This window comes from Phascolarctos cinereus, unplaced genomic scaffold, assembly GCF_003287225.1.
Source record: "Phascolarctos cinereus isolate Bilbo 61053 unplaced genomic scaffold, phaCin_HiC Scaffold_4;HRSCAF=312, whole genome shotgun sequence".
NCBI classification, from domain to species: Eukaryota; Metazoa; Chordata; class Mammalia; order Diprotodontia; family Phascolarctidae; genus Phascolarctos; species Phascolarctos cinereus.
In genome coordinates this window covers 675,633,517-675,654,371 of record NW_027555847.1, presented here as the reverse complement: position 1 = coordinate 675,654,371, position 20,855 = coordinate 675,633,517, and the positions used below count along the sequence as shown (strand labels likewise).

Here is a 20,855-nt window from a genome sequence, read left to right as displayed (position 1 = left end):
AGTGGTTCCAAACTCCCTTCAGAATAACCAATCCCTTTATCTGATGAGGTTTTCACCAGCCTAACCTCATTCTATGCCCCTAGCCTTGCTCTGTGTCTCAGCCAGATTAGAACTCTAGGACTGAATGATGACACAGAAAACACTTCACTTTCCCGCTTCTGGGCCAACACCTACCAGCTCCCAGAATCTTCAAGTTACAAGAGACCTTACTCAAATGGGATCAAGTTCAACCTAAACCTGAACAAAAATCTACTCTACAATACATCTGACATGGCCTTCCCTTAAAGACCTCCAGGGAGAAAAAACTCATGATACCTCCTGAAGCAGCCCATTCCACTTTTTAATAGGTCTAATTGTTAGGAAAATTTTCCTTTCATCAAGACTGCATTTCCCTCATTTCAACTTTTATTTCAAGTTTTCCTCTCTGGGGTCAAGCAGAACAGGTCTAATGCTTCTTTCATATAAGACAGCTATCATACACCTGAAGGCAGCAATTGTGTTCCCCCTAACTGTATCACTATATATAACACATCCCCAGTTCCTTCAGCTGATGCTCATGTGGTGTGATCTTACGACCCTGTCCCATCCTAGGTGCCTTCCTCTGGACGTTCTCTAGCTTGCTTATCAATGACCTTCCTAAAAGGTGGCCCCCAGCACGGAACACAATACTCTAAGTCTGACTAAGAGAGACAGCAGGACTATCTCCTCTTACTATTGGACGTGACACAGCCTAAGACTGCATTAGCTTTGGGGACTGCCATGTTATAACTGCTGACTGCTCCCATTCTGGGAAGTATGCACAGCTGACGCAGTGTGGTCTTTAGGCTGTTCGAATTTCTAAGATTACTATTATCAACAGTAGTTTGCTGTTTTTTTTTTTTTTTGCAAGGGCTATAGAAGCCTATCGTTGAACCATTATTTATTTATTTATTTTGAGGTAATTATCTTTAATTTTTTTAATTAAGTTAAAAAAAATTACAAAAAATGATCTTTTTCTCCCACTTCCCTCCATTGGTGGAAAAGAAAAAAAAAAAACTTCTGTAACAAATACATATATAATCAAATAAAATAAATTTCTGACTAATTATGTCCCAAAAATCCATGTCTCGCACCCTGAGAGCATCGTTTCTTTCCGGAGGTGGGCAGCACGCTTCTTCAAGGGGCTTCTGGAATTGTGGTTGGCTGGTGTGTCTATCAGAATTCCAAAGTCAACGTTCCAACCAACACGTATTAAGAAACAACTGCCTCTATCTGCACTGTCGGTGTCTGCTTACCTTTTCTTCATCGTCCTCTTCATCTTCTCTCTCTTCTTTTTTAGGTTCCTCATAGTCTTCTGGCACAGCCATAACTGTATTTACATTAGATTCATTCTGTACAAGAGGATAAAAAGTTTGTATTAACTAAAGTGAACTGGATACAAACAGGCCCACGTTAGTATATGTGTGTGGCTAATGGATCTATAGGGCTAATGCAGTCTGAAGCCCTAATTCCTGCTGCAAACTAAGCTAACCTTTAAACCCTTAAGGGGCTGGAGCTTTACTCTCTAGTCTTATACACTACAAATAATTCCTAAGCTAGCAGCAGCCCCACTTTCAACAGTTAATGTGAAACAGTCAGGTTTTCAAACCTCTCCCAACTGTGATTATCTTTGGCTGGAGAGGTGGAAATAGTCGATTCAATTCAATAAACATTTATTAAGCCATCTATGTGCCCATGATCTTGTGAAATACCAAGAAGAAATTCAAAAGAAGATGATCAAGTTCCTTCCTCTCAAAGACCTCTTGCCAACATAAATTCTGGAGAAAAAGTACCTTGATGGCAAATAAGCTTTAATCTTTTTAAAATTTTAAAATTTAAAATTTTTAATTTTGGAGGCAATGGGTTTAAGTGACTTGCCCACAGTCACACAGTTAGCTAGTAAGTATCTGAGGCCGGATTTGAACTCAGGTTGTCCTGACTCCAGGGCCAGTGCTCTATCCACTGCACCATCTAGCTGTCCCAGGCTTTAATCTTCAGAAGAAGACTTGAAGTATGAAACCAAGGGCTCATGGGTTTTTTCAAAAAGGGATCATAAATGGGGGGAAAAAAAGTACCTCAAATACCCTAAAGAACTTTATTTGGAGGTGACCAATGGAACAAAGATAATCAGGCAAAAGGGTCTAGCTTGACAGGCTATCTAATCTATAAGTGGCAGCACTGATACTCATCTACAGATACATGATTTGTACCATCCTCACTGCCAATGTTACTCCCACGCACTATCCTGGTTTCCTCTTGAAGCCACACAACTCTGGTGGGACATCTGCCTAGGGGAAATAAAGTGAACTTCCTGACAATTCAATGGAGTTGCTCACACTGCCAGTCATTTCCAGAAAGGACTGTATTTTCACTCATTCTTAAGCCTAAGAAAGTATGCTCTTATATCTCTAAAGAGCCACTGTGTGGACTGTGTGCACTTACAGGTGACTGTGCTGTGGAAGCAGCTGGTGGAGCAGCAGAAAGCCAGAAGTCCAAGTCTTCCCCCTTAAATAAAGGAGAGATGAAGTTTCAGCACAGAAAACAAGGTCATGGGCTTTTTTTTTTTTTAAACATGTGGAGTAAGAAGTTGCTCAGTTTTTCTCTCTCACATCCTGTTAAGACATGATTACCATCGTGGAGACAAAGGCAGGCAACAACTGTGTGACTATGTCTTATTCAGTTCCCAATTTATATGCCTTCCACCTGGACTCGTTGGCAGAACAGAGCAGTCTTCCCCTTTGCTGCCCATTATCTCTGAAGATTTCCCTTTAGTTCCTTCCTTCTCTCTTCCTACGTGTTGCAGACTCAAGAAGTGGTTCCTGTCCCCATGCTCTGGCTGGCAAAGGAAAGGAGGAAGGGGGGAGGAGAGAACAGGAAAGACTCAGCCAACCTCCCCCTTTAATGCCAGGGTTTTGTTCTACAGTAACTTAGGTTGTCATTCTGGAGGCATTTTTTCACAAAAACACTTAGCTGGAACTTCTTGACAGCTTCTAATTGAATTAATAATGGAACTGTCAATATGGATTTGGCTCAGTTTGTCCAGGAATGTGTTAACTCACTGATATATCAATAAAAAGTACATTTTAAAATAGGGTTTAGCTATTCATTAGAACAAAAGAGTCGTAAAGGCTTCAAACACGGTGTCTCCCTGAGATTACAGTCATACAAGTTTCTAGGACAGATGTGGCCACAGAGATGATAGTTCAGTGATTTCACAGAGCATCAACATCTAGTGAAACATGAAACGTGGTGGATGCCCTAATGAGTCTATGATCTGAGTGGCATGGATATACCCTCTTCGCTGCCACACTGCTGCTCCTCTGTTGGGCAATTCTTGCCAATTTTTTTCTGTACATACTCCAGAGGAGTCACTCAGTGTGCCGGAAGCCCTCCTCTGGTTCTGGTGATGTTTTGGCGATGAACAGTTCAGCACTTAGGCTGTCCAATTATTATCCCTCAACTTCAACTACATGACTAGCCCAATCTTTTTAGTCATGAATATCTTTTCTGGCATGCCAGCACATACCACGCCATGGTATGGTGTAAAGAGCAATAAATTTGGAGTAAAAGACTCTGGGTTCAAATTCCAATGCTGCTTACTTCCTAGGTGACCTTGAACAAGTCACTTTTCTTCTCTGGGCCTCAGTTTCCTTAACTATAAAAAGAGGTGGTTGGACTTAAAGGCCTCTAAGCTCTTGTTCATCTCAAACTCCCATGATCCTCCATGCCCCTCTCTCTACCATCCTGCCATTGTCATTGTAGAAAGAGATGAGGCAACATAAATGTCTATATTTTTAAAAATTTATTTCCTGAGCTGCCATTGTCCCCCTAAATCCAGAACCCAATTGCCAGCTTTCTGGTGATGAGCTTCCTTGGATAGGAATCACAATTTGTTTCTGGATCTATATCTGAAGTCTTTCCAGCCTTTTGGAAAGTGGCAAGGGGCAATTCCCTACCAGCTCTACTCTGTTATTTAACCCAGAAAGACCTACGAAGATTTAACTAAGGCAAATCCCACAAATTCACCTCTGAGTCAAAAACAATCAGAAAAATTTCAGCCAAGGCTTGATTCTTCACATATGAGTTAGGAGGCAGAGGCAGTCTGACAAGGCTGATAAACAAAATATTCAAGATTTATAACTGCAGCTCCCATTTCTATAACACTTTGATGTTTACAAAATACTTTCCTCACCACAGCCCTCTGAGGCGGGTAATGCATGTTATGGTTCTCCACGTTATGGATGATGGAGACAAGGCCCAGACAGCATAAGCCTCCTGCCCTTACTCCCCCACCCACCATGCCACCATGACTCAGCCTGTGGAGAGTCCAGGCCTGTCAGGTACTGGGAGGAAAGAGAAAACAAGAAGTCACAGTTCCTGCCCTCAAAGAGCTGGTTAGTGCCCCAGGTGGCAAGAAACGAGCAAGAATTACCTTTTTCTCTTTTTCTTTCTCTTTTTTCTTTTCTTTTTCTCTCTCTTTTTCTTTGTGTTTCTTCTCTTTCTTTTTGGGCTTTTTGCTCTTCTTTTCTATCACAGGAATTTCTTCTTTTTCAGGGGATTTTGGGGTCTCTGCATTTCTATGTCTTTGAACTGGTAGTTTTTCACTATCTGCTAAGGGCCTTAAAAGAAAAAGACAGGCAATATTTGGTGACAGAGACCACATCAACCCCAGAACATTCACTAATTTCCCCAAAGTGTGTTCTCTAAAGAAATAAACATTTGCCTAAAAACTCCACTGATGCTCGAAAGCTTGTGATGTGTGCATACTTTTGGGTTCCAAAGGGAATCTTTTGTGCACAGCCAGAGATCACTTTCTCCTGCATGCATTTTAAAAACTACAGAGGGATCAACTCTTTTTTCAACTCTGTACTAATCTTATCTGCTCACTTGAGGATAACAAAAGTATGTGCAGATTAAACAACACTTTCAAGAAAAACAGTGTGGGAACACAAACACACCCTGTCTTAGATCCTCCCAAGCCACATTATCCTTAAAGAGTTGAGGGTGAAAAAGAGGAAAATCTCAAAACTCAAGATAACACAAACTGCCATACCAAGCAAGCTACATGACAACTCCTCAGGTCCTTACCAGGTGAATAAGACAGCTATGTCCACCCATCAGAGGAGAGATTAGTACTTTCTTTTCCTCAAGCCTGGAAACTGGGGACTCTAGTGATTTGGAAGCAAGATTCCCTCCTCACCAAGCAACTGTTTGTCTGTAGAAGCAAGGGGTGGTGGTGGTAATCACCAGCTGGTATTCTAATCTAACTCCATATACCATGCAGATGCAGACACTCAGAATTACACTCTTTTTTCCCCCCTATAAGTTTAGGGCTTTGCATTTAAAAATAAACACCGAGACAGCCTACATCTTAGGATAAAGACAAAACTGGGGGAAGCCCATTTAGTACTTTCCAGGTTTGCTGGCCAGTTCAAATTGTTAACCCTTCTGGGATGGCATTAATATAGTGTAAATGCTGGCTTTAGTATGTTGTCAGCTAGTAAAGATGGCAGAGGGGAGCCTGCCCTAATTTTACTTCAAAACAAAACATTGTAAACTCCCACGGATCACTTGCTGGTTTAGCTAATAAGCAGTTACAGAACTGCAATATACTCAGCTTCCTGGAAGCCTGACATCATGCATGACTCATGAGAAAAGTCACTAAGGAAAAGTGGCCATCCAGTTTAGGCTTTGATGCGATGATACCACGTGTGATCCTAGGAAGCTGTACAACACTGTTTTGTGGACAACAAACTGATTTTTTCAAAGAATGCTGAAATACTGGGATATCTTACCTGCGAGGCTTCCCTGAAACCAGACTGCATGTGGGTGTGAGAGATAGACATGGCAATGTGAGCACAGAGAGAAAGAGAAAGAGAGAGGACAGAGGTTATGAGAACAAGTGATGGACAGATGGGGGCCCATGGGTCTGGAGAGGTGAGAAGAGAATGGACAGACACAGCATGAAGAACCAAGCATCTTCAACAATTTCAATATGAAATTTCCCATAGATGCATCTTTTGCTTTGGTTTAGAAGCCTTCTGTATAGCACCTGACGTCTTTTTGCTGGTTAAGAATCTTACTGGCTGCTCCTGTTAATCTCTAACCCGAAGCTATGACTTTCTGGTAATTTCCACAGCAGGCAACTAGAAAGTAGGAAAGGATCATGACTATGAACAAGCCATTTAGGGTTAAAGAGTGCTTAAAAAGAGTTCCCTTCTACACTGCTTGGCAGAAAACCAGAAACGCAGAATTGTCTTTAAATGGAAAAGCTGGGTAAAGTGTGAACCTACTCATTCCCATGTGTAAACCAAGATTTTCCATAAATTTATCCACTCTAAACAAACAGAAAAGTGGTGGCCTGAAGCAACCTGCAATCTTGTTTCAACTGCAATTGCAAAAATTGGCCAATAGGTCCATGACTTCATTCCTCCCCACCAGAATGCCAAATGTGTATTTTTCAATGAACGGCTGATAAAAGCTTTGTTATTTCAAAGAAATATCTCAACAGTAAAACTGCTCTGGCTTTTACCCAAGCTACTGTTGTGAGGGAAACATTTTTTTTAAGCCTAGCAAAGCAATACCAGTTATTAATAAATGATGGAAAAACTTCTATTCATTTCTCCTGGCGCAGTAATAAAGCTACTATCAGAAATTACACAGTGAAAATGACAGTGCTATTCACTATAGATTCCCCTGTAGCTAGAGTCAGAGTGGGTGAGAATTTTTTAGGAAAAGTACAGAACCAAAACAAATTTAAAAGCAATAGTTTTCCAAACTATTATGGGAAGTGAGCCTCATATTTCTTTCTTGATTTATAGCCCATGCCAAAATAGACAAGGATTTGTATTTGTTCTTGGAACAAAAAGGGGCAGGAGAGGAACAATGCCAATAATCCAGAAATGAAATGCTCCATGGCCATAGTAGCTGACATTTATTCAGTGCTTTAAGGTCTGCGTAAGGGGCAGGACGCTGGAGGGAATGCAGTGCTGGCGTAGAAGTCGGGGTGGTGTGGGATCCAGTCCAGCATCTGACATACTATATGACCATGGGTGAATCACTCAGTCTCTCAGTCCTCCTAAGGAATCCTCTAAGACAAGAAGTTATAGAGGAGGTGCTGATCTGGATTGGTGGAGGGAGTTTCCATATTTGGAGTTCTCTACAATTACATTCACTAGCTTTAAGACCATGGGCAGATCATGTAAACTTTCCAAGTCTCAGTTTCCTCATCTGTAAAATATGGATAATAATAATGCCACCTATTTATCAAGGTTACTGTGAAGATCAAATGGGAATACATCAAAGTGCTTTGCAAAGTTTAAAGTGTTATATAAATGCAAGCTATTATTATTACAGTATAAAGAGCCTGAACTCAGGAGCCAGAAGACCTGGGCTTAAATTCTACCTTTGACACTCACTCCTTGAGTTTGGCCTTATCACTAAGAGGCAGGTCTCATCTTCCTCCACTGTAAATTAAGGGACTTTGACTAGACTGGCTGAGGAGGTATCTTCTAGCTTCTAGAGCTATGATTCTATGATGAAATCTCAGGACTGGACCCTCAAAAACAAGTCTGCAATGGACCTATAAATGGAAGGAAGATGTTCTAACCTCTGTGGAGACAAAGATGAGAGGGGCAGTGGGCACTTATTTGAATGGACGTCAGCTGCTTAAAAACTCTGAGGCCTCCTAAGATTCTGACCTTCATTTCAAGAAAGGTCATGCTGGCTGGATGAAAGATGAGGCATCAAAATGTGCTGTTAGAAACCATGATGGGTACAAACAGCATGGACAGAACACTCAAGACCAATTCCCTAACTCTGTGATTCTGTCCATGGCTGGCCTAAGTACTTGCTCCACTGGGACTTAACTGTTCAAGATTTTCAGATATGTGAAGTAGCTGTTTTGCTCAAGAGTCCAAGTAGATGAAATGGGGGGTGGGGGTGGGGGATAACACCCTTCCAGTGCAGAAAGGAATAAGCTTTATCTAGCTCTCTCTGTAGGAGCAGAACTAATTAGGAAAGGATGTTGTCAGTCAGGGCTCTCTCTCTGAGATAGTGGAACGGAGGAGCATAGCTTTGGGTATGGATCTAGGACAGACAGCAGAGGCTCAGGGGAAGCAACCTCACAGTTTCATTCTGCTGGGTCTGCCCTAAGGTAGCCTGGTTGATAAACCTATATCGTATAGAGGAAAATTCCAAGCCAGAGGGCTGTTCTGGGGTGTGTGTGCATGTGTGTGTCCATGTGTGTGCATGCGTGCGTGTGTTTTAAAAGTGAAGAAGGAGCAAAAAAAATAAAGCAACCAATTAATGATCTCAGATAATGGGGAAAACGTGAAAATTTTCTAACTCACTAGATGGACACCTGGATTCATTCTGGGGCACATTTTTTGAAAGAATTAGTACATGTTGTAGCACATGTAGAGAAGAATAATTAGGAAAATGAGCAGACTCAAAACCATGCCCTGTGAAACCTGACTAAAGGAACCGAAGCTGTTTTAACCTGGAGAACACATGTGCTGTTCAGTCATTTCAGTTGTGTTTGACTCTTTGTGACCCTTTTTTAGAGGTTTTCCTGGACAAGATACTGGTGTGGTTTACCATTTCCTTCTCTAAAAGGCAAGACTTAGTGGGCTCATGATCTTGATTTTTAAATAAAGAACTGCCACATAGAAGAATGAAGAGGCTTATTCTGCTTTGCTCTAGATGGCAAAATTAAGAGCAGTGGGTGAAAATCATAGGGAGACTTCCTAACCCTGAGAATGTCAGAAAATGGAATAGGGTGTACCTTATTAGGTAGTAAACTCCTTATTCTTGGAGTTGTTTGAGCATATTGGATATTGAAGAGGGGACTCATGCATGAGGAAACAGATTGAACCAGACAGCCTCATGACACATCTAACTATAAGGAGTCTATGATTCAATAATGCTTTAACCTTTCTGGCCGCAAAGCTTACTACATTTTCAAAAGCATTTCAACCAATAGGCAAAAGGCCAAAGAATTCAATTTACTTACTTATCCAAATCTATGTCCAGGGCCTTATAGGGATCATTGGGATCTTTGTCATCTTCATCACTTGGAAGTGCATTCTGGGGGTAGGGGGAGGGAGGGTTAGGGAGAGAGAAATAAAAGAGAGCCAATGTGTTTATATGAAACCATCCACTCTAACTGGGCATAGCTTCAGACCCCAAGGAGCCCCAATGAAAAGTTAGCCTAGGACTCTAGTTTTATGTGAAAAGGCTGAAAGCTGGCTACATAGTTTATGCTCACATTTTCAAAGGCACACTTAGAAGGAAAGATTCCACTATGGTGCTCAAGAAACCAACACATATTAGGGCAGCAGAATTTAATGCTGGGGCCCACAGATAGACATTCTGTCTATATGATTTAGGAGAGAATTCTGCCAAAAACAAGTTAAATTATCATTTAAGCAATGGCCCACATATGTTATAGACTTTCTAAGTAAAAATGACTACTAAGTGAAATGTACGTTAAACTATTAGTGATGCAGCAGAAGGCAATGGATGAGGAAGCTATGTTGCTTAGCCAAAAGGTGTGATGTGGGTTTGTTACCAATCACAACTGACTCATTGCTTTCTTGTTAGGTTTCTTGCCTCAGGTTCGGTGTTTTCTCCCCATAAAATGTGACCCTTAAGGATGTCGAAATAGGAAAGGAAGCGGGAACGGCAGGACAATGTCATTCAGCAGGGTCCTGTTCTAGAAGAGAAGTCAGGACCTCAGACTATGCTGACTCAAGGGAGGCTACAGAAACACAGACCTGGGGAAAAGCCAGCTGTACCTTGAATGAGTTAACTCTATGCCTCACCCAGCAAAGGCTACAGTATGTAGGAATGAAGGAAATGAGGGAAAAGAGAGGCCAGTGTGGTAAGGGGAGGGGCACATGGGATGCTCACCTCAGGCATCTCCTCGGTGATGATATCCACTTGCTGTGCAGGGGCTATGTCTTCATCACTTTCGGTGTGAAGCGAGTTGTGCCGGCGATGCTTGCCTTTCTTTTCCTTTTTCTGCTTTTTCTTCTTCTTGTCTTTCTCAAGCTTTTGTTTATGTCTCCGTTCTTCTTCAAGCTTCACATACTGGTCTGACATCGGAATACCTACAGAGGGTGCAATTATAGTGCTGGGGCCCAAAGCCTGTTAAGACTCTAAACTCAAGGATAGGGAGCCACAAAGTTTCAAACACATCAATGGCAAAGGAAAAAAACAGACATGGTACAGAAGGGCTCATCCCCAGCTTCCAATTTCTCTCATGATGGTGGGGGAGAAGTAAACCGAGGGCATGGCACTGCCACATGCTGCCGCCCTTCTTTTCAGTCTGTCTTTTCCCGCTGACACTAGTGCCTAGAATGGCCCCTCCCTGACCCCCTCCTCCCTCTATCTAAGTCCTTTCCCTCCAAGAACAGCTCAGCTGGCAGTCCTTGCTGGAAGCATATTTTGACAACACCATTACAGGTGAAAGTGTCTTCTCCTTCCTCAATATCTCCTGGAACTTGAAGCGGTATCTTCTCCCTGGTATCATAGTTACTGTATATTTATTCTTCACCCCACTGCTCCAGCTAGCTTGTAGATACTTCGAGAAAGGACTGTGCCCTTCTCGTATCTGTATCACTAGTGCTTAACCCAGGTGCTGAAGACGGGTTTGTTGAACTTCCCTCCCTGCCGCTAGTCAAGATGCAGAAGGTCTGCTCTTGGTCACAACTTGATAATAAGGCATTCATTTTGAGAGCTGAGGGACACAGAGGAAAGCATGTCTAGTGATAAGGCCCTGTTATTTTTGTTATGTTTGCTAGCTGGTCTCATCCTCAACTTCTTTGGGAGCAGCTGGCAAAATAACATTCATAAATACTAGATCTAGAAGGAACCCAAGGTACTATCTAGTTGAAGGGGGGGAAAAAGAGTAAAGAGTTCATGTAAATTTTTTAGAATGTATATAAATCACATGAAGATTCTGGATGTCATCCTTCACTGTATCCTTATTTCCTACTCAGGTCTGTCTACCCAGAAGCTTTTTGAAGCTTTTCTTAAATCTTCCAAACAAAGGTGCTATAGAGTGATGAAGATTCCGTGAAGCTCTGACACTGTGTCTCATATGTAAAGGTCCCTTCCAACACTGACATCCATGATATTGCCATTGGGCCAAAAGGTAGGGGAGGGAGTTGAGAGACAAAGGGGCAAATCCCAGCCCCCTAGCCTTCAAGCTAAACAGCGAGGGCAAGTCAGGGGGAGGGAAGCAGAGAGTGTGCTGGATCTGGCCCTCAGGCCAGATTATTTAACAACTTCTGATCTGGAATGTTATCAATTCAACAGAACAGTCATTGGGTATCTAACAAATCTTTACCATTTCAGGATAAATTGAGCTATAGGCTCCCCATTACAAAACTCTACACTTGAAAATAAATCACAAGAATTATAATGACTAAGCTGACTCCAAAGAATAGCTGAGAAAATTTATCTTCCTCTCTTCTTTGTAGAGGCTGGGGGATCATGTAATTCGGTCTCTTTGTGACCCTACTTGGGGTTTTTTTGGCAAAGATGCTGGAGTTACTATTTCCTTCTCCAGCTCACTTTAGAGATGAGAAAACTGAAGCAAACAGGGTTAAGTGACTTGCCTAGGGTCACAAAGCTAGTAAGTGACTGAGCCAAATTTAAATTCAGATCTTCCTGACTCCAGTCCCTATCCACTGCGCCACCTATATGCAGGGATTTACAGGAGTGAAATATTTCATTTACTATCAAATTTAGTTAATGTGCTAGTTCTGTTAAACTTCTTTTAAAGATCTTTTTGTTACTGGGTATGGCTCACTGAAAAGAGGCAAGGGGAGAGATATATCTGGAAATGAAAGTAATGCAAATAGAAAAGGTGTCAATTTTAAAAGGGTAAAATTTTTTTAATAAGAGGTAAGAAAAGAAATCTTATGGATCTATCACTTACTGCCCTGGCTACCAGAATAGCACCATTCTGACCTTAAGATGTAGTTTTTCGGGGCAGCTAGGTGGTGCAGTGGGTAGAGCACCGGCCCTGAAGTCAGGAGGACCTGAGTTCAAATGCGGCCTCAGACCAAACACTTGACACATACTAGCTGTGTGACCCCGGGCAAGTCAGTTAACCCCAATTGCCTAAAAATAAAAACAGAAACAAAAACAAAACAACAACGCCCCCAAAAGATGTAGTTTTTCCAAACATGACAAACAGACAGTAAATATATGAGCCTATAATTCAAATCCAATCAAGATTCAAAAGAATTAAATCAATATTCATCAGTGCCAAGCTCTTATTTTAGTATTTATTCATTTTTCTAGCAGTGACCATTAAAAGAGGTTGAATGTTATCACCCACATATAAATTAGAGGAAAAAAAGGATTTCAGCTATATAAGTGACCTCATGGCTTGTTAAAAATTTACATGGGTCAAAAATCATACTGAGAAAAGGTTTTAAAATTTTTTTTCTAAAAATCAATACTGTTATAATATTTATTACTCACTATAATTTGTGAAATGATTTTTAGCACTTGCACAAATTCTGGTAATGAGAATCAATTAGTGGATTATTAATTCAATCATTCATTAAGGGTCCACTACATACAAAAAGGACTCAAGGAGATACAAAGATTATTTACTGTTCTTTCTTTTGGGGAGTGGAAAAGTACATCTTGTTGTTAACCTCTTTTTACACGAATTGGCACAGAAGGCCCCTGGTGTTCTATGCACTTTGCCGAGGCAGTTTCAATTCCTAATGATGAAATTTTTCTATATTTCTCTGTATATTGTTGACAATATACTGAAGAAATGAGTCAGATGGGAAATCCTTTCTGGGTTGAACCTGCTTCTTTGCTGAACTCAGCATTTCCAGAGAAATGTAATTCTCCTCTTACGTAGAAATAAAAACAAAATCTACAAAATCTGTCTTCTACAATTGTGCTAGGGAGGGTTCACCTCTAACTGTTTGAAGCATACTTCATTGCATTCTGAAACTGATATTGGCTCAGGAATGCAAATGGTAACAGTTAAGGGGGAAATTCTGTTGACTGGAAACTTTTTAAAGAGTGGTCTTATGCCACTTCATTGGTATAGGGAATTCCTAGTAAGTCTACTCCCTACTTAAAACATATCTGTAGCAGCTCTGCAACTGACAGTCTTAAGTTTGGGGGACAAGGGTGGGAGGGTATGAATGAGAGGTTAAATCACTTGGCCAGGATCAAGTAGCCAGCATGCCAGGGGTAGGATTTGACCAGATTTTTCTAACTCTGAGGCAAGCAGCTCACTATCCATGATGTCCCTTCAGAAACATTATTGCTATATAATTCCCTTCCTCTTTCACCTTGTCAGAAAATTAAGTTGATTAGCCTGGGCTGTTCTTGATGTTACTGCCACATCAGCAACTCTTCTAAAGCAAAGTTTCATTTATAACCCTGGCAATAGGACAGGAACCCTCACATGAATCTGAAGGCCTACTGTTCTGGTTTTGGCATCAAGGAAGAAATAGATATTCCAGTTTCTGAAAATAATGAAGATAAATCTTTAGCATACACTTGCCTGGAACCTTCAAGGGAACTGAGAGATCAATCTGGACCACAGGTATGTGCTCAACACCAGGTGTGTCCTGATACCGCTAAAAAAGTTAAAATTTCAAAGCATAATTAGTGAAAAAAACTTGACTAAGCAGCAAGTAATAATATGACTTAACTGACTATAAGAATTTTAGGACAAATCTTGATGGTCATTAGGACATCAAATAAACACAGCTGATTATAATCTGCATACCCAAGTCTACTATTCCCTCTACATCTAGAGCCACAGAAACTTTATCTACAACTGATCAGAGGAAGTATATTCTTTAGTGATTAAGCTGAAACCTAAAAGAATTGAAAAAAATCATCACCAAGAATGGAGTTTGTGGCTTAATTTGCCTCAGAAAGAAAATCCGAATTAATATGATGTTAGAATGTATTGATAGCTTTATTTAGAGAAAAGGTGACAGTCACAAAACCCAATGTAAACATACATCATGAAGCTTTTTTACATATTGGGCAGAGAACGCATGCTTATCTTTACAAAGCCCAAAGCTGGAAAAGACAACTAAGTCACAAATGGAGATCCATATCGGACAAGAAGAAATGTAATGAGGATGTCATGTCCTTCACATGGAGGGCATATCTCCTCAGGGTCTAACTATTTTCAAGCTCTCTGAAAGGATCTCCAGTGCATGGAGAAAGCTGGATTTGCAGTCAGGACAAAAAGATCTCAAATACAATCTCTGACACTCCCTCAATATCTAAGAAAATTCCACTTTTCTGGGCTTCTGTCTGTCCCTTCATCCATAAAATATGTAAAAATAAAAACCACCTGCCAAGAATTTCTGTCACATAAGGTGGCTCCCAGATCACAGAGTGAGAGCTACAAGGAGCCTTGAGGACCATCTCATACAACCCCTGATCTTACTGAGGAGGAGCACTGCACTGATTTTATTAAGGCTGTAAAGGTATGTAACCTGCCCATGGCCACACAGGCAATAAGCGGCAGAGCCAGGAATCAATCCCAATTATTCTGCCTCAAAATTCATCACTCCACTGCACCGTGCTGTCTCTCCTGCACTGAGGCTCAAATGAAACAATGTACGTAGGACTGTATCTAAGATCTGCAAACCTTGCTGAGTCATGTGAATTTTATTGAAGATGACTGTTATTATTAGAAAAAATTGTGAATATTATTACAACCTCAAGGAGGCAACCAATAAGATATCAATAACTACAACTCATATTTTAATTTTCTCATTTCTATAAAATCTTTATGGGAATAATTATATAACAAGAACATCACCAATGACAACATAAGAAGGGAACAGGCAAGCTTTCACAAAAGATACTCTACAACTGACCGCATTTAAACATTCATATAAACATCTAAAAGATGCAGAGAACACAACCCCACTACGCACATAATATGCAGACTATAAAGTGAGCACTTTATTGAGTAGAGCAAAATGAATCCTGAAAGGTTCTCCTCCAATGAAGCAACTGCCCTTCATGGAGCAGGATTGTAAAAGATGCCTTGGAAGACACTACAGAGATAACTCTGTTGAATAACACCAGCCATTAAGATCATTTGTCCTCTCTGTGTGTTGGATGGTCGGCCCGATGGCCTATGGAACTGGTTCATCAGAACACATCTTAGGCAGACAACGCAGGTGGACAAGGATTGGGGTCAGACTTGAATAAAAAAGAGCAGACTGAACTGCATTAGCCTAATTGTACAGTGCTTTTAATGAGCCTCAGATTCTCCCTAGGGCAAAACCCCATCTTTTAAACACCAATAATCTTCTGGTGACGGCTGTGAATAATTAAGCATCACAACCTCCAAAGGAGCAAAATTTCAGGTCAATGAACAGAGATGAATGTGGCGCATCAACATGCTGTCTGCTGCTTCCAAAGACAATGTATGTGCCATTTTGGACACAAAACATGTGACCAGGTAGGATTTACATTAGGAATGCAGGGCTGGTTCAATATTAGGAAAACTATCAGCAGAACTGACCATATCAATAACAAAACCAATAGAAATCATATAATAGATGCAGAAAAGGCTTTTGACAAATACAACATTCATTCCTATTAAAAACACTAGTGAGCACAGAGATAAATGGAGCCAACTAGCATGACAGCAGTTATCTTCTGGACCACCACAGGGATTCTCAATTTCATCTACTACTGCTGATAATGCTGACACAAGGATAATTCTGAAAGGTACTTGGAGCAAAGGAATGAAGATTCAGTATCAGGCTTCCTCAACCTTTTTTCTGTCACAGACTCCTTTGGCAGCCCTTTGGTGAAATCTATGGACCTTTCCTCAGAATGTTTTTAAATGCATAAAATAAAATACGTAGGATTGTAAGGGAAACCAATTCTATTCAAATACAGCTAGCTATTAAAAATAAAAAATGAAGACCTCAGGTTAAGAATCCCAGACATGCTCCATGCTCCTGAAAGAACTACCTTCAGCTAAAGCAACTAAAAAGCGGCAGCTACTTCAGTAGGAAAGATATCATCAATAGGCCAGTCAGAAGCGACGTGAAAGGGAGTTTGCCCTCTGAGGGCAAAAGCAGAAGCTCCGATCGCTGCAGACCTTGAACCTATTACACAGGCTTGAAGACAATACGAATTGTCTCATTCCCTTTCACATCCCCTTCTTATAAGGGAAATTATTTGAGATTATATGGAATAACATTAGTTGGGTATAACTTTACACAAAGTTATAAAACAAAAGTTGCATCACTGTCAAAATGTTTCTGTTCAGCAAAATTTCCTTTGGCTTTTTGCCTTAAAACAACAAAACTGCCACCTTCTTCCTGTGAAAGATAAGGTTATTAATTTATTTAGAACATTTGAAAGCCAAATTCAACATGGATGGAAATGCAACGCTTATAAAGAGAAAACGTACAAGATAATATTCATTCCACAACTGACAGTTACTTTCAGCAACTGTCTCATATGCAGAAAACAGAGTTAACAAAGCAGTCTCTTATTTACCTTTTGAGGTGAAGGAGAACTTTTGATATAAAATGGATTGTTGGCCTGTTCCTGTTTCCGTGCTTCCCGACGCTGAGCCAGAACATTAAATATGAGGCATAAGGGAACAAACAAATGGAAGCTCAGTTAGTAGCAGGGTACAGGAAAGTATACCTGAAACACTTCTTGCCTGATTAATTTGGATATGAACTAATATGATCCCAATTCAATTTTCAGTATGATGTAAGAATAGCATAATCAGAACTACTTAAATTTACAATTCTGGTCTTTGCTTTTTTCACAGAAGGCAGAAGAAAAATTTGAAGAGTTCAATTCAGTCTAACAAACATTTACAAAATGCCTACACAAAGACACAGCTTTTGTGTTGGCTAACCTTTTCTCTCGTGGAGAGGTAGTATAATATGCTCAGAGTCAAAGATCTAGAAGTCCTAAGGCCCTTTGCAAGGGCTGGCCTTCATATCTAGAATGCTCTCCTTTCCCACGTTCACTAGGGGGTATCTCTAATTCTATTCAAAACTCAAACCAAATATTCGCTCCTCCTTCATTAGGCCTTTTCTGACTGCCATACTCATTAGGGTTTTTCTCATCCCCAAATTACTTTGTATGTGTTCATTTGCGTACATGCTGCTTCACACCAGTAGAATGTAAGTTCACGAGGGGCAGCTAAGTGGACACACTTACTAGCTGTGTGACCCTGGGCAAGTCACTTAACCCCACTTGCTTAAAAATTAAAAAAAAAAAAAGAATGTAAGCTCACTGTCTAGCATAGCGCCTACCACATAGTAGACCCTTAACTAATGTTTACTGAATAAAAGGGAGGGTTTTCTTTTTGTTTTGTATCTTTACTGCCTAGCATAATGCCTGGTATGTAATTGGCACTTAAGAAATGCTTATAAAATTGAACTGGAAAAAGGATACAAAAGTTGGGATCTACAAGAGCAGAAGGAATACTCACTCTGATAAAATCAGAGATTCTAGAAGTTTAATCAATCCTAAAAAGTATGATTAATACAATAATTAGGTAAGGATAACTGTACCTAAAGAAATGACTGCTTCTGATTTCACAGTTGCCATAGGAAGTTTTATTCACAGCATACCAAAACCTCACACTGGGTTTTAAACTCAAGTGTAAAAAAAAAAATCAATGTGAATTCTTGCCAGGATGGAAAGAGTAGTGTTTTTTAAAAAGATTAAAAAACCCCCAACAAGACCTTATATCTGCACTATGATTACTGCATCTGTTTAGTTATAAAAGAACAGGGAAGTTTTCAAAAAGATTTTTTTTTGGGTTATTTCAAAGAGGAGCCAAGGCCTGTGAATAGCAAACAGCTTTGTCACAAATTAAGTTTTCTCAATGAACCTAACAGTTAAAAGCAAGAGGACGCAATATCCTTTTTAGAAATGGTAAAAAAATGGATCTTAGGAAAATGTTAAAGAAAATTACTCAATTGGTACAAGAATACAAAATTGCATCAAATGTAGAACATTGGTTGTTAAAGTCAGAACTCTGAAAGCTAGAAGTGGTCTGAGAGTTCATCTAGGTCTATCTCATTTTAAAGATGGGAAACTGATGCCTAGAGCATGGAAAGATGGTGGTGATCTGCCTCTGCAGATCGAATGAGAATGACTGCCAGCACTATCACTCTATAGGCTCTCTGAACAAGTAAGTTAAATATGAGCTGTTAAACTGAAGTAATGAAATAGAAGCCTATGAACAAGAGTTTCATAGCTTGTTTACCCGAGCCAACTCCTCTTCATCAATCTCGGGCTGCCGATGCTTAGAATGTCTTTGCTCTTCATCATGGAAAATGGTTTGGGGTTTTTCATCTTCAGAGTCACTATCTGAAGGAGGTTCATTGATCCATGCATCGAGGTCCAGACTAAACGTGAGCAATAGAATTACATAACACAGAAAAATAACACTTTTTCTGATATCTGAGTACCTAATATTCTGGCACAAAAAGTACTCTGTCCAACCAAAACAGACCCCAATATTCTGACAAGTCCAATGAAGAGAACAGCTTCCTTTCCTACCCTCCTGCTAAATAACAGAGATGGGTCCCTCAAAATTGAAGCTATGAATTACTATTTTCTCTGTTCTAACTGCTTGGTGAGATCAGTTCAGGTTAGGAACAATCACAGAAGTAATATTACCACAAATACCGACTTTATTGCTTTCAAGATGATCTAAGTATATACTCTGAGACCGGACAGAGCAGACTTACCCTTCGGGGACAGGAACTTTTTTCTGTGCTTTGGGAGCCACAGGGTTTAATTCCCCGGCAAACAGGGCAATCACTTCTTCTGCCACTGGTACTTCCTTTGTTTGTAGCTTCTGAATGTACTTCATCAACTGCAAGATGCAAGATGCCTAGAAAACAATAACCACATTACAAGGAAGTTGCCAAAATTGTTATATATTTGTTTAGAAGGTATATAAACAACTATAATCATCCTATAGTATTCAATATTTTGCTCTGATACCAGAACAAAGAATGATGGTGCTGAAAAATATTCCTGTCTAAAGATCTGCAGCTAAAAGACTCTCTTAAAGAATAGAGTATAGGGGCAGCTAGGTGGCACAGTAGATAGAGCTCCAGCCTTGGAGTCAGGAGGACCTGAGTTCAAATCCGGTCTCAGACACTTAACACTTATTAGCTGTGTGACCCTGGGCAAGTCACTTAACCCTGATTGCCTCACTAGAAAAAAAGAGAGTAAAAAACTCATCATGCATTATTTGCTTCAAAAGGAATTCCTAATGTTTATTATGTCTACTAATGGGGTTCTTCTATGCAAATAGTGATTTTTTTAAAAAATGATTTTTAGTGATTTACATGCACAAAAGTGATCCTGACAGAATCTAGCCACTAACCAACAAGCACTTATACTGCATGTCTCCCATACACACACACACACAAATTTATAACTATATATTTATCAGTCAGATGCACATAAAACTATATGCATACTTGTAAGTATACATATGTGTATATTTTATCTACAAGTACGTGTGTATATATATATATTCCTACTATTATCTGTGTACAGTACTACACACTACACTACATATGTACATGCATATACACATATACGTATTCACAGTTTGTGCGTGCGTGTGTGCGTGTGTGTGTGTGTGTGTGTGAGATGAGAATGGAAAGAATCCCACACATACTGAGAAACGCATCAGTAAAGGCTGGAATGTCTTGAAATTCTTTCCAGGCTTCTTTACGCCTCAAACTAGATGACAGACAGCTCCTCTGCAGCGCTTTTCTTGATTCCCTCCAGTTGTGAATGTTTGGTGCTACCTCAAATATCCAAGGACACTTGGTTTCTTTCTCTCTCCCTTGTCCCCTTTACCTCATACTCTCTTCTTTGCCTCCTAATACAAGAAGTGAAATGTGGATAAAGCCTTTTCCATGTTCAGTGATTCACATGCACAAAAATGATCCTGACAGAATGTACCCATTAAACAAGGAGCACTTACACTGCATGCCTTCCATGTGCTAGGCACTGTGCTAGTAAGTACTGGGGACAAGGAGCTCCCATAACACTAGGAGACTGAACGTGTTCCCAGATACGTGGAAGCTACACAAGCCAAATAAATGCATAGTGATATGCAGGAACAACAAGGGTAATCAAGAAAGCCCTCCTGAAGGAGGCGGCACATAAAGGATGGCTCCCTGGGAAAGAAAAAGCCATAGGGAACGAGAGGAAACCTAGGTGATGCAAAAGCCATCAATAAAAAATGATTTTTAAAAACAGAGAAAGGAGAAAGACTGGGAGGGAGACAGATGACTGCAATTAGGATCTTGAACCAAAAGAGAAAATACATGAGGAGTTCAGGAAACAGACTGCAAGCCAGGTAGAGAGGCACAATACAGCAGCGATGAGAAACTGTCAATTAACTAGACGTATGCTGGAACATTTGTTTTTAATATTTCGATGACTTTTTTTTACACTTTGTCACTTCCTAATAACCATGCTTGAGCCACTGTAATATAGATGCAAATTTAAAAAACCGCCAACACATCAATCACATTTGCCAGCATATGGAGCTGGATTCCACTCCCACAGTCTACAGCCTGTATCAAGAGGAAGGAAATGTTTCATCGTACATCATCTGTAATCAAGAAGTATCATTACATTAATATAAATTCTGTTATCTTTTAGTACCATTTCTGCAAAAATAAGAGCAGTTAATTTCTTGACTTCTCTTAATAATGATTTCATGTTTTAAAAATTAGAAGGAAAAAAGAGGGGAACTTGTAATTCTGGAACTGAGTTTCACTAACAAGAAC

General features: G+C 40.1%; 1 protein-coding gene across 1 annotated transcript in view; it reads right to left on the bottom strand.

The window, feature by feature from the left end:
• AP3D1 (adaptor related protein complex 3 subunit delta 1) overlaps positions 1 to 20,855 on the bottom strand; it is a 137,085-nt gene that overhangs the window by 14,227 nt on the left and 102,003 nt on the right. The window contains exons 16-24 of the mRNA XM_021008880.2: positions 18,783 to 18,928; positions 18,296 to 18,437; positions 16,558 to 16,629; positions 13,568 to 13,643; positions 9,931 to 10,130; positions 9,032 to 9,105; positions 4,451 to 4,637; positions 2,461 to 2,523; positions 1,275 to 1,370 (exon numbers count right to left, since the gene is read on the bottom strand). Coding sequence (XP_020864539.1) covers positions 1,275 to 1,370; positions 2,461 to 2,523; positions 4,451 to 4,637; positions 9,032 to 9,105; positions 9,931 to 10,130; positions 13,568 to 13,643; positions 16,558 to 16,629; positions 18,296 to 18,437; positions 18,783 to 18,928 — 1,056 coding nt within the window. The remainder of the gene's footprint in view (positions 1 to 1,274; positions 1,371 to 2,460; positions 2,524 to 4,450; positions 4,638 to 9,031; positions 9,106 to 9,930; positions 10,131 to 13,567; positions 13,644 to 16,557; positions 16,630 to 18,295; positions 18,438 to 18,782; positions 18,929 to 20,855) is intronic.